The following is a 12,649-nucleotide window of genomic DNA, read 5'->3' as shown; positions in this document are numbered from 1 at the left end:
TGGCCAATTCTAAAGCCCCTATTACACGGGACGATTATTCTGCAATTATTATTGTACGATTGGACGATTATTGTATCGTTTGAATTTAAACAATAATTATTTCGTGTAAATGCAGGCAACAATAAAATGACCAATGAGAAATCGTTCACTAATCGTTCCACATCGTTGCTTCATTTGCTGGGATCAGATGGAGTAAATGATCGTAGTAACCAACTAATGAATATCGTTCTGTGTAATATGATGAACGAATTCAGGTAAATGATAAACAATCTCGTTTGCGAACATTCATCGTAAAAAATTCCTTATTGCTTAATATTACATGGGCCAATATTGAGTAGAAAGCGAACCTGTCAGATCAGTTCTCACTTCCTCCTTGTTTCCTGCTTGCCGTCTGTGCTATTAAATGGGGGAGGGGGATTGTGTGGGGGCTGCCCGGACGATTTTTAGATTGTCTGAGGGGCCCATAGGAGAGGGCAGCAGTCTGTTGCCGTTGCTCCTGTTACACGGAGTGACACACAGAAGACCGTCACTGTGCTGATTGTTTTGTTCCAGCATGTTGAAAGATCATGATCAGCCGAAATCACACCAAGCGATTATCAGCCGCAACGGTCAGTAATCCAACAAGATCCTTGGTGTAATAGGGCCTTAAAGGGGTTATCAACAAAAATCTTTTTCTTTTAAATTAACTGGTTTCAGAACGTTATATAGATTTGTAATTCACTTCTATTTAAAAATCTCAAGTCTTACATACTTATCAGCTGATGTATGTCTTGCAGGAAATGTTTTCTTTCCGGTCTTACACAGTGCTCTCTGCTGACATCTCTGTCCGAGACAGGAACTGGCCAGAGAAGTAGATGTTTTCTATGGAGATTTGCTACTACTCTGGCCAGTTCTTGTCTCTGACAGAGATGTCAGCAGAGAGCATTGTGTCAGACCAGAAAGAATACACCACATACAGCAACTGATAAGTACTGGAAGATTTGAGATTCTTAAATAAAATTAAATTACACATCTATATAACTTTCTGAAACCAGTCGATTTAAAGAAAAAGATTTTCGCTGGACAACCCCTTTAAGTCTAAAAGGACTCTAAAGCTAGGTTCACACTAGCATAATATGGTCCCTTTTCACACCCATATTCTGGTTGAAAATCCTGGCCTTACTGCAGGACTGATGACCAGAACTGTAGGTTGGGCCAGGTCTAGTGGTTGGGCCAGGACAGTGGTTGGGCCAGGACTAGTAGCCATAATACCTACACAATAACGTCTCCATATTATGCTAGTGTGAACCTAGCCTAACAGAGACAGACATACAATGTTTACAACATATGCAGCTATACAAGGTCTAAACAGTCAAGGGACTCAATTTGATCTTGTAATAGCTCTTACTACTCTCTATTAGATGGCATATACACTCACCGATGATTTGTCAGGTCTGGTGAAACTACAGATAACACAATGATTTGACTGTGAATTGTGACAAACGATAAACTCATTAAACTCTGCTACATCTGTACATGACACAATCAAATTATAATAAGTACAAAGGGACGTTCCCCAACATGGACAATACTTTTTTCTAATGAATTTATCCACAGTATCTATTAGCTCCTGTTCACAGTGAACAAATCATCCCATCTAGACTCCCAATGGAGTCGGAGTGTAGAAAGCTTACATAGTTACATTAACTTTACAGATAACATCACCATGTATTGGATAATGCACTTAGAAAATGGGGTTGTCCAGGATTCTAGAAACAGTGTCACGCCAGTCCACAGGTTAAGGGTGTTATTACAGGGGGCCCGATAATACCTGTAAACGAGTGCTGATCTGCTAAATTGGCGCTTGTTTAATGGGCCTATTCCACGGCCCGATAATCGTTTAACAAGGGCTGCATGGACATCGTTACCGATGTCCTTGCAGCCCTTGCTTAAACTGCATACATTACCTATCCATGGTCCAGGGCTCCTCTTGCAGTCCGCTTCTCCCCGGGTCCCGCGCGCTGCGGCTTCAGAGCGGCCTGTCTTAACCAGTGATTGGCTGAGCGGCCTGTCAGCTAACACAGGCCGCTCTGAAGCTGCAGCGTGCGGGACCCGGGGAGAAGCAGAGTGCAGTAGGAGCCCTGGACCATGGATATGTAATGTATGCACTTTGCATATCGTCAGCCGCCGGTCTCACACCGCTATTACACGTAGCAATGCGCGGCCGGTGCCCGACAATTATATGTCCGAACCTATATCAACGATCATTCGATTATCGTTGTCATCGGATGATCGCTGTGTTTATTACAAGGAACGATAGTCTGCCGGATAGGGCCGATTCAGCCGATTATCGTTCTGTGTAATAGTACCCTTAGTGTAGTAATGCAGATTGGCCTGACTTGTTTGTAAGGTCTTATTCACATGTTCAGTGTATTTTTACTTCATGATCCGTGCAATTTGGTCCATGCAATTGCATCCTGATGCATCTGCATCCGCGTAAAATGTTGACCTGGCAAAAGAAAAAAATTTGACTGGTTTGTTTTGTTTTTAACCGCATTCTTCACAGATGTGACATCCGAGACGTCCGTGAAAAACATGGATCCCATGGACTTCTACTGGCTAATCCGTGCCCTGATAATGTGAGTTATGACGTCCTATTTTTTCTTGGCACGGATTGTCTGAATAGACTTATAAGATTCAATGGCCCCTAAAATTGTCTGTGGTCGTGGATTCAATTTCACGGAACCTGCGAATGCGGATGTTGGTGCACCCTTCCCTAGAAAAGAGAAGAATGATAGGCTATGCCCAATGTTCGTGTGTATGGTAAGGACAGAAAAGATAACCGCCGGCCCAACGCTGAAGGTGACAGTTATTGAAGGTGTATGGACACTTTAAAGGGGTTCTCTGGAGAAAAAAGGAACCTAGCGAAGTGTTTCACTTTGCTATTACTGTAAATTTGCTCATCCCTACTCTCCAGGAATATTTCCGCAGGTGTAAACTGTGTAAATGAGAAAAAAAAAAAAAGCCCTACAGATTGTGTCAAATCCAAACCCGTGATTTATTGATAGCTGTAGATATCTCATGGGTCAATAAATCACAGCTTTAGATTTGACGGCTCTAGTAGATTGACAGTAGCTTTAGGACCATATTAGATGGCCAGACCCTGCACTGTAAGGGTATGTTCACACTGAGTAAAATAAAGTGACATGTCACTTCTTCGTGCAGAGAGCGGCTGCAGCAGAGGAGCGTGCGCTCTCCCATAGACGGGCTATGACACACTGACGCCTATTTTAATCATTGTGAACATACCCTAAGTGGGCACCGATCTGCTAGATCATCTCTTGCTTAAGCCCCTATTACACCTGTCGACAGCAAGCAGGTGAGTGCAGAGGGGGCTGCGGGGAGCTGCGGGGGGCTGCCCTGGTGATCGCTAGATCGTCCGGGCAGCCCTTAGCAGATAGAAGCGGTCTGCTGTCGCTGCTCCTATTCCACGGAGCGACGGCAGAAGATCGCTGCTATATTAGTCTCTTGTCTTTCCATGTTGAAAGACAAACTACTGCAACGATTAGCCGACATCATTCATGTCCGCTGATCGTTTGCTTCTATCACACAAGACGATTATCAGACGAATAGGGCCTTTACTGTGCCTATTACACGGCTAGAGGGCAGTACAGATATCCAGATATTGTTAGCAATGTCTGTGCAGACCTTGCTGTGATCAGCTGTACCCTCCAACTACACAAGTTTATAGACAAAGATCAGCTGATGATCAACTCTATTTGATGGGGTAACATCTGTCCGATCTATCAGGTAATCTCTCCGTATAACAGGGCCCCGGTCTGACGCCGCTTATTGATAGATGAGCCTGAAGAATAGCTGTACAAGAAACGCAGTCATGTTCGTACAGTTCATTGTTATGATAATGGTGGATAGTGGATACGGTATGGCGAGGTGTCATTGTTTTACTATATGTGAATTAGTTACCATTGCTAAACAGAAAGGTGTTAAAACCAAGCAGTGTGGTAAAGTATTGAATAGAGAGGTGATAAAACTCAGCACTGAGCAGTGAGGTGTTAACACTGTGGTGAATGATGTAACAATAAGTATTAGGAGGTGAGGTGTAAAGATGACATCTTTATTATAGTGCTGGTGCCTGGATTCTTCCACATCTAGAAGGGTCACCCATTGTACATGTGTTATACTTAACTTGTCTGAGGAATGAAGCGTCTCCTCTCAGACACATGGCTAGCAAAGAAAAAAATTTTTTTTTTGATGAAAAATAAAACATAATTGGCGCATGTCAATTTAGCTAAAAAATCTGTAGCCAGGTGGAGGCAATAGGGAAACATGAGGACTTTCATGAGCAACTGCTTTATTGCTCATAGGGATCAATGTAATATTATAGGACTGGGCCTGAAATGGCCTTAAGGACCGAGACAAATTTTATGAATATGACCTGTGTCACTTTATTCATTAATAACTTCGGGATGCTTTTACCTATCAAGCTGATTCTCAGATTGTTTTCTCGTGACATATTGTACTTCACATTTCTGGTAAATTGGAGTCGACACTTATAACGAATCTTTATGAAAAAATCCAAAATAACGTGAAAAATTGAATTTTTTCAACTTTGAAACTTTTCTGCTTATACAGAAAATGGTTATGCCACATAAATTATATATTAAATAGCATTATCAACACGTCTACTTTATGTTGGCGGCATTTATTAAATTATATTTCATTTTTTTTAGAGAATAGAAAGCTTAAAACATTAGCAGCAATTTTCCAAATTTTTAGTAAAATTTCAAAATCAGATATTTTTAGGGACCTGTTTAGGTTTAAAGTGTATTTGAGGGGACTGTATGTTATAAAGCCCCACAAAGCACCCCATTTCAGAAACTGCACCCCCAAATCTCTGCAAAAGCACATCCAGAAAGTTTTTTTTTAACCCTTTAGGGGAGTCACAGAAATAAAAGCTAAGTGTGTAAGAAATTTGAAAATTTTAATTTTCTGTGCAGAGATTTTATTGTAATCCAATATTTTTCAAAATTATAAACCTATTACCAGAGAAATGCACCCCAATATTGATTGCCCCGTTTCTGTAGTTTATAGAAATACCCCATATGTGGCCCTAATGTGCTATTTGACGCAACCACAAGCCTCAGATATAAGGGAGCGCCTAGTGAATTTCAACTGTACCACTTCAGGTTGGCAGAGGCTCTGGGGTGCCAAAACATAAGAAATACCCCTATAGGGAACCATTTAGAAAACTACACCCCTCAAGGAATGTAACAAGGGGTGCAGTGAGCATTTGGACCCCACAGGTGCTTCACAGATTTTAAGAACAATGTGGTGTAAAAAAGGAAAAATTCTAATTTTTACACTAAAATGTTGTTCTAGCGTTCAATTTTTCATTTTTACAAGGGGATAAAAGGGGAAAAAAACACCAAACGTGTAGCGCAGTTTCTCCCGAGTACGGAAATACCCCAAATGTGGACATAAAGTGCCAAGCGGGCGCAGGACGAGCCTCCAAAGGGAAGGAGCGCCAATTGGCTTTTGGAAGCTGAATTTCACTGGAATGGATTTCAAGGGCCATGTCGCATTTACAAAGCCCTCGTGCTGCCAAAACACTGGAAACCCCCCACAAGTGACCCCATTCTGGAAACTAAATCCATCAAGGAATCTAACAAGGGGTACAGGGAGCATATGGACGCCACTGGTGACGGGCACAAATGTGGAACAATGTGACATGAAAGGGAAAATTTTCAGTTTTTCACTTTCACGGTACAAATGTGCCCGTCATCAAAGGGTCCATATCCTCACTGCACCCCTTGTTAGGTTCCTTGAGGGGTGTAGTTTCCAGAATGGGGTCACTTGTGGGGGGTTTTCACTGTCTTGGCAGCACGAGGGCTCTGTAAATGCAACAAGGCGTTCATCATCCATTCTGGCCAAATCCAGCCTCCAAAATCCAAATGGCGCTCCTTCCCTTCGGAGGCTTGCCCTGCGCCCACATGGTACTTTATGTCCACATGTGGGGTATTTACGGACTCGGGGGAAATTGCTCTACACATTTTGTGTGTTTTTTTTCTCATTTAACCCCTTGTGAAAATGAAAAATTTAAGGCTAAACCAACATTACAGTGTAAAAAATGTAATATTTCATTTTCACACCACATTGTTCCACATTTGTGCCCGTCACCAGTGGGGTCCACATGCTCACTACACCCCTTGTTACATTCCATGAGGGTTGTAGTTTCCATAATGGGGTCACTTGTGGGGGGGGTTCAACTGTCTTGGCAACACAGGGGCCTTTTAAATGCAACATGGCCCTCGAAATCTATTCCAGCAAAATCCAGCCTCCAAAAACCAAATGGCGCTCCTTCCCTTTGGAGACTTACCCTGCACCCGCATGGCGCTTTATGTCCACATGTGGGGTATTTCCGTACTCAGGGGAAATAGCTCTACACATTTTTTTTTTTTTATCTTTTAACCCCTTGTAAAAATGAAAAGATCAAGATCTGTTGATTTTTTCCATTTCCACAAGGGGTTAAAAAAGAAAATGAACACAAAACGTGTAGGGTAATTTCCCCTGAGTACGAAAATACCCCACATGTGGACATAATGTGCCATATGGGCACAGTGAAAGCCACCAAAGGGACAGAGCGCCATTTAGAGGCTGGAATGGAGGATGGAGGCCATGTCGCAATTACAAAGCTCCTGTGCAGCCAGGACAGTAGAACCCCCTCACAAGTGACCCCATTCTGGAAACTACACCCCTCAAGCAATCTAACAAGGGGAGCAGTGAGCATATGGACCCCACTGGTGACGGGCACATATGTAGAACATATGCCGTGAAAATAAAAAATACAATTTCTTTCATTTTCACGTCCCAAATGTGCCCGTCTCCAGGGGGCCATATCCCCACAGCCCCCCTTGTTAGATTCCTTATGAGGTGTAGTTTCCAGAATGGGGTCACTTGTGGGGGGTTTCTACTGTCCTGGCCGCACAGAGGCTTTGTAATTGCATCATGGCATCCTCTAATGGGAATGGCGGCCATTACTATTTAGCTGGGGAAAAGGGACAATTCTAATTTATTTGGAAGTATTAGGCCAATTATTAGTTTATAAGGTTAAAAATGACAGGTGTCCTTTAAATTCAACCTGTGTTGACCCAGAGGAAGGCAAAAAACCCTTGTGAGGCAGACGACAGTAGCCTCATTACTGGGAAAAATTCCTTCCCGACTCCATAATGGCGATCAGAATAATCCCTGGATCAACGTGATCCCTGAAATAGGAATAAGGGACAGAATTTAGATAAAGTAGAACCCCAATGACGTGTGGTATGCCTTGAAGCGATCCAGTATGCAGAGGCCGGGGCGATCAGGACAGGTGTCACACTGGAAAATGGTGTCCTTCCTGATCCCCCCGTTACGCCACACTCTGCACTTCTTCTGGGATCTCCTGTTCTCCAGTGTGGGGAACGTCACCTGGAAAATATTGCCCTGGTGCGATACGGGGTCCTTCATATTCAGAAGCGCTAGGTCCGCTCCATGGCTGCTAAATATTAGGGCTGGTATTACTGCTTCTGATATGTTCGGATCGTGCCGCAAGTTACAGTAGCTCGGGCATCGAGGGACCGGAAGAGGGGGTGCTGGTATAAAAGTTATCCCCGTACAGGTGGTAATCTTTATCCAGAAGTGGTAAGATCAGTTTCCGGACGATCTTCCCACTATCTCGGAGGATGGGGGGGAATCTGGGTGTCCCTTCCTTCATACACTCTAAGGGTACGTGCACACTGCGGAATGGAGAAGGATAACCCTTTGTGCATTCCGCAGCTGGCACCCACCGGCAGACTGATGGAGGCGCATACGTCTCCGCTCGTGTCACACTCCATTCTATGCACTGGCGGATTCCGCCCTCTGTCCAAAGAATGAACGTGTTCATTCTTTGGACGGACGACGGAATCCGCCCGTGCATAGAATGGAGTCTATGACACGGGTGGAGACGCATGCCTGCATTAGTCCGCCGGTGGGTGCCAGCTGCGGAATGCACAAAGGGTTATCCTTCGCCATTCCGCAGTGTGCACGTACCCTAAATCTGTAAGTGTACCCTGAGGTACTCTCACAGAGTTTGTGGAATTTCACGCCATACTGGCCGGCCCATCATGGCGATCGTGGGGGTGGCACCGGCGCCATCTTTTGCTGGGTCACTAATGGCGATTGGTGGCCATTGCTTTCCGGGTCACAGATGACCGGAAAGCTGTATTCAGCTGCTATCGGCTGATCTGTATTGATCAGCCTATAGCAGCGATCGTCGGCACGGGGGGGGGGGGGTTACCCACCCCCCATGACGACGAGCAGAGATGGCCTGCTATACATTATAGCAGACCATCTTCCCCGATCACTGCGTGTGTACACACAGCGATCGGGGAAACCGCGGGCGTACATTTACGCCCTGTTGCCTTAAATCCCAGGCAGCGGGGCCGTAAATGTACGCCCGAGGTCCTTAAGGGGTTAAATTGATCCATTAAAGGGGTAGTGCGGCGCTAAACAATTATTCACTAAATAACACACATTACAAAGTTATACAACTTTGTAATGTATGTTATGTTAGTGAATGGCCCTCTTCCCAGTGTTTCCCCCCACCCACGCCACCCCTGAAAGTGTAATGCGCTATACTCACCTTTTCCGACAATGATGTAATCTTTGGGCAGCCGGCCAAACCGCTCCGACTGTCCCTCATGCCGGCCGCCCTCTGCCGCGTCATCAGCTGCGATTGTGTGTTATTTAGTGAATAATTGTTTAGTGCCGCACTACCCCTTTAATTTAGCACTTCATTGCTACATCCTGGCTTTTGCAAGCTGCAGCAATATAGAGAGGTCTTGCCAGCCATGGAGCCGAATTGGCTGATTAGTGCGACAGATCAACCAAACCACCCATGATGTGCTTTTTTGGTGTATGGGTATGTGCAAACTACAGAATTCGCTCGGATAACTTCCAGCAGATTCCATGGCTCGTCCCTTCTCGAAGTACAGCCAGTCCCATAGGCTCCATTCTATGCGCAGGCACATTCCACCATCCGCCCAAAGAATTATGTCAATTCCTTGGGCAGACTGTATGTGAGTGGGTGGGACTTGCACCGTGAGCTTGCACTGGAAGTTATCCGTGCTAATTCCAGAGTGCGCACATACTCTATAAGCTGAATGCAGCAGAGGGCTACAGTATAGGGAGTGGGCAGGACTCCCAAACCCGCTCTATATCTTTAACAGCCACATGACGTACTGGTACATCATAGTGACCTAAGGGGTTATCCAAGGAGCAGAAGACGACTGTAGTCTATAGCTCCCTGGCGCTTACTGTGACATTGTGCAGCAATTGGTCATAATGATCGGGGTATAAACCTGCCCCCTCCTGGACAGCTTATTTCAGAGATGTTAAATATCAGGAAGAGGGTAGCAGAAAGCTACAGCTAAAAAAGAAAAAAAGCACAAGCCACCTTAAGGGGAGAGCCAAATGAGCAGCCATGGAAGCACTCTTTTGCTGGAAAAATCAAGCACCCATTGGTTGCCACATTCCGGCAACTTGCAGCTGGCTGCTCATGTAGCCTTACCATTACCGCGACGCCCTGGCTGTATACAGAACAATGCACTTGAAAACAAATGTGAACTGGATCGTAAACTATTTTATTTTAAAACTCACAACTTTTTTTTTAAATTTGTATTGAAAATTCAGTTCCTCACAGCAACCAACGAACGTTTTTCACATTTCTGGTATAAAAGCACCAGTTATATATAACTTCTATTTTATAAAGTATATAAAAGCAATAAAAATTACAACAATATTAAAAAATAACTTACAATAAATTATGTGCATTGTTTTTAGTTGTCCATTGAAAGTCTATTTAGGTAGTTAATATGGAGTGTATCTGTGGCTTAGTGGCTCGTTGATCATAGGGTGTACCAGCATAGAAGGGCAGGGGTAGGGTCCAAGACTTGCCGCAGTGATGGGTGCTGCGTGGATTGCTGGCCTAACAATGGCTGTTGATAGTGCTCCATAGGGATGGACTGGTGCTGGGGAGGTGAGGGGTACAGGCAGGTCTGGTCGCACGGAGCAGTTTGGTGGCTGAAAGTCTGAATAATTGTAAAAAGGAAGGTACAGGCCAGAGAAGAAAGCTTCAACTCTTGCGTCTTGGCTTTGACGTTTATACTTCATCCTTCGATTCTGAAACCAGGTTTTAATCTAGAATAGAATAAAAAGACATTAGTATGTTGAGAGAGCAGTAAATGTATTCAAAATCCTGTCCAGTGTATAAAACATTTTTATATACCCTATTGAGTCTATAAGGGGGGGGGGGGGTCAATGTTTAGAATATGCATACTGTGGTGTTGACCAAACTTTCAGTAAATGCATCTGAACCTAAACAGAATGGCTTGGCCATTGATAAGAAGGAATCCCGGCACTCACCGGTGTGGTTTTCAGCTATCTATTCACATTACAGTTTTCAGAAACGCTCCACCTCAATGGCCTTCCTCAACTATCAGACCATCAAGCCGAAACACATCCTATTGTGACTTCTGTCATTTGAAACGTGAATTAACTGCAGAAGCTTCACTGGTGATTGTTGGTAATTCTTCTTTTACACCTGTTGAATCTGCCTCAGAGCATAGTGCCATCTCATACCATATTGATTGGCGTTTAGTTTGCATAAATTAGTGACACTTTCATATTGCCCCGGTTGCCTTGAAAAGCCCCAGTCTTTGGTCTCCTAGAATGGTATCCATACTTTTCAGGCACCTGGAGCATTATAAAAGTGTCACTAACATATGCAGACTACAGCAGTCAGTGGTCAGGTTTGTGGTTGGCAGAATTTACTATTCGTTTGCCCAACACTAGTTATAAGCTTCTGTAGGAATCGTACCTGGGTTTCTGATAAGTTCAGCACCTTGGACAGCCTCTTCTTCTCACTGGACCCAATGTAGCGGTGCTCCTTGAAGCTCTTCTCCAGTTCCTGAAGCTGCTCAGCAGTGAACTTAGTTCGGGGTCTGGATGAAGACTCCTCCTCAGACAAGGAACCCGGGCTCTTCATACTGTCAGAGTCGGAGAGCTGACCTTTATCTGGGATGGGACTTGTTCTTTGGGCAGAGACATCTTGAAATGCTTTTCTGGACATGGACACTCCTGAAAAACCAATACAATGAAAATCAGATATCGGACATGTAAGTAATCAACTTGATTTAGAAAAGTTATATAAATGAATGGAGCTGCTGCTGACTGTCCGGGCATGCTGGGATTTGTAGTTTTACAACATCTGGACCACCGCTACTATACTTTATTACGCACAATATAGTCGTATTTATAGTCTTAATCATAATTTTACACACATATATAATGTAGCAGAGTTGCAACTTTCTTGCTTGTGCATTGTGATACTTCAGTGACTAATGATAATGCAAAACATTTAACGCCAGGGTTTGGAACCACACCCCCTAGTGGTCACCAGTGGCCACACACTTTTGCTGATAATCACAGCAACCCCACACAGCCACTGGTGAACACTAGGGGGCATTGTTCCAAACACATGCATGGAGAAACACAGCCTTATGGCCCTATTCCATGGGTCGTTTTAGAGGAGCAAACGAGCGCTATTAGCGCTCGTTTGCTCCTCGTTCCCCGCTCGCTGCCGCCGCTATTCAACGCGGCTGCAGCGAGCGGGTGAGTGCGGGAGGGGCGGCAGGGAGCTGCGGGGGGGCTGCCCGGGGGATCGCTGATCGTCCGGGCAGCCCATAGGATATAGCAGCGTCTGCTGCCGATGCTCCTATTCAACGGAGCGACGGCAGCAGATCGCTGCTATATCAGTCGCTTGTTTTTCAACATGTTGAAAAACAAGCGACTGCAACGATCAGCCGACATGAACGATGTCGGCTGATCGTTGCACTTTATTCCACGGAACGATTATCGTCCGTAGCGGTCGATATCGTCCGAAAACGAACGATAATCGTTCCGTGGAATAGGGCCATAAGACTACATTCACATGTCTGTAGTGCAGCCTAAGGGCTCTATTACAGATTAGCTGACAGATTTGTTTAAGCCAAAGACAGGAATGTATTTGAAAAGAGGAGAAATCTCAGTCTTTCCTTTCTTACCTGTTCTCTGTTATAGTCCATTCCTGGCTTTGGCTCAAAAAAATCTGTCAGACAATCTGTTGGTGTAATAGGGCCCTGAGACTGCAGACCCACGCCCACGGACTGCACTACAAATGTGCATGCATCAGTAGTGCTTCACAGGAGCGATACATTGAAGATAGCGTTCCATGCCGCAATATAGGTCCGAACTTCTGTGTGGTACAGATCGCAGCCCTGTACACAGGTAGGGGTGCTGGGAGCTGCCCAGGTGATCACTAGATTGTCTAGGCAGCCCATAGAGGATAGCAGCGGTCTGCTGCTGCCGCTCCTGTTCCATGGGGCAATGGCAGCGTATCGATGCTATCCTCATCGTTGGTCTTTCAACATGTTGAAAGACAACAATCAGCCGACATCGTGCATATCAGCTGATCGTTGTCTTCTATTACACAAGACAATTATTGTCCGAATATAATCGCTTCGTGTAATAGGGCCCTAACAGCTGCTTTGTTATTCAGATTAACAGGACATAATAATAATAATAATAATAATAA

At 44.6% G+C, this 12,649-nt stretch overlaps 1 protein-coding gene across 1 annotated transcript; it reads right to left on the bottom strand.

Moving 5' to 3' along the window:
- Positions 1-9,852: 9,852 nt before the first annotated feature.
- On the bottom strand, positions 9,853-11,098 carry LOC138800000 (homeobox protein vex1-like; the record flags this gene model as incomplete). The annotated part of the gene is made up of 2 exons (XM_069981809.1): positions 9,853-10,215; positions 10,895-11,098. Coding segments are annotated over 2 exons (534 nt in total), but the record flags the coding sequence as incomplete, so codon positions are not given.
- Between the last annotated feature and the right edge of the window lie 1,551 nt (positions 11,099-12,649).

The sequence above is a fragment of the Dendropsophus ebraccatus genome, chromosome 8 (genome assembly GCF_027789765.1).
Source record: "Dendropsophus ebraccatus isolate aDenEbr1 chromosome 8, aDenEbr1.pat, whole genome shotgun sequence".
In the NCBI taxonomy this organism is placed as follows: Eukaryota; Metazoa; Chordata; class Amphibia; order Anura; family Hylidae; genus Dendropsophus; species Dendropsophus ebraccatus.
The sequence above is the reverse complement of the archived record's forward strand: the minus strand, read 5'-3'. Positions and strand labels throughout refer to the sequence as shown.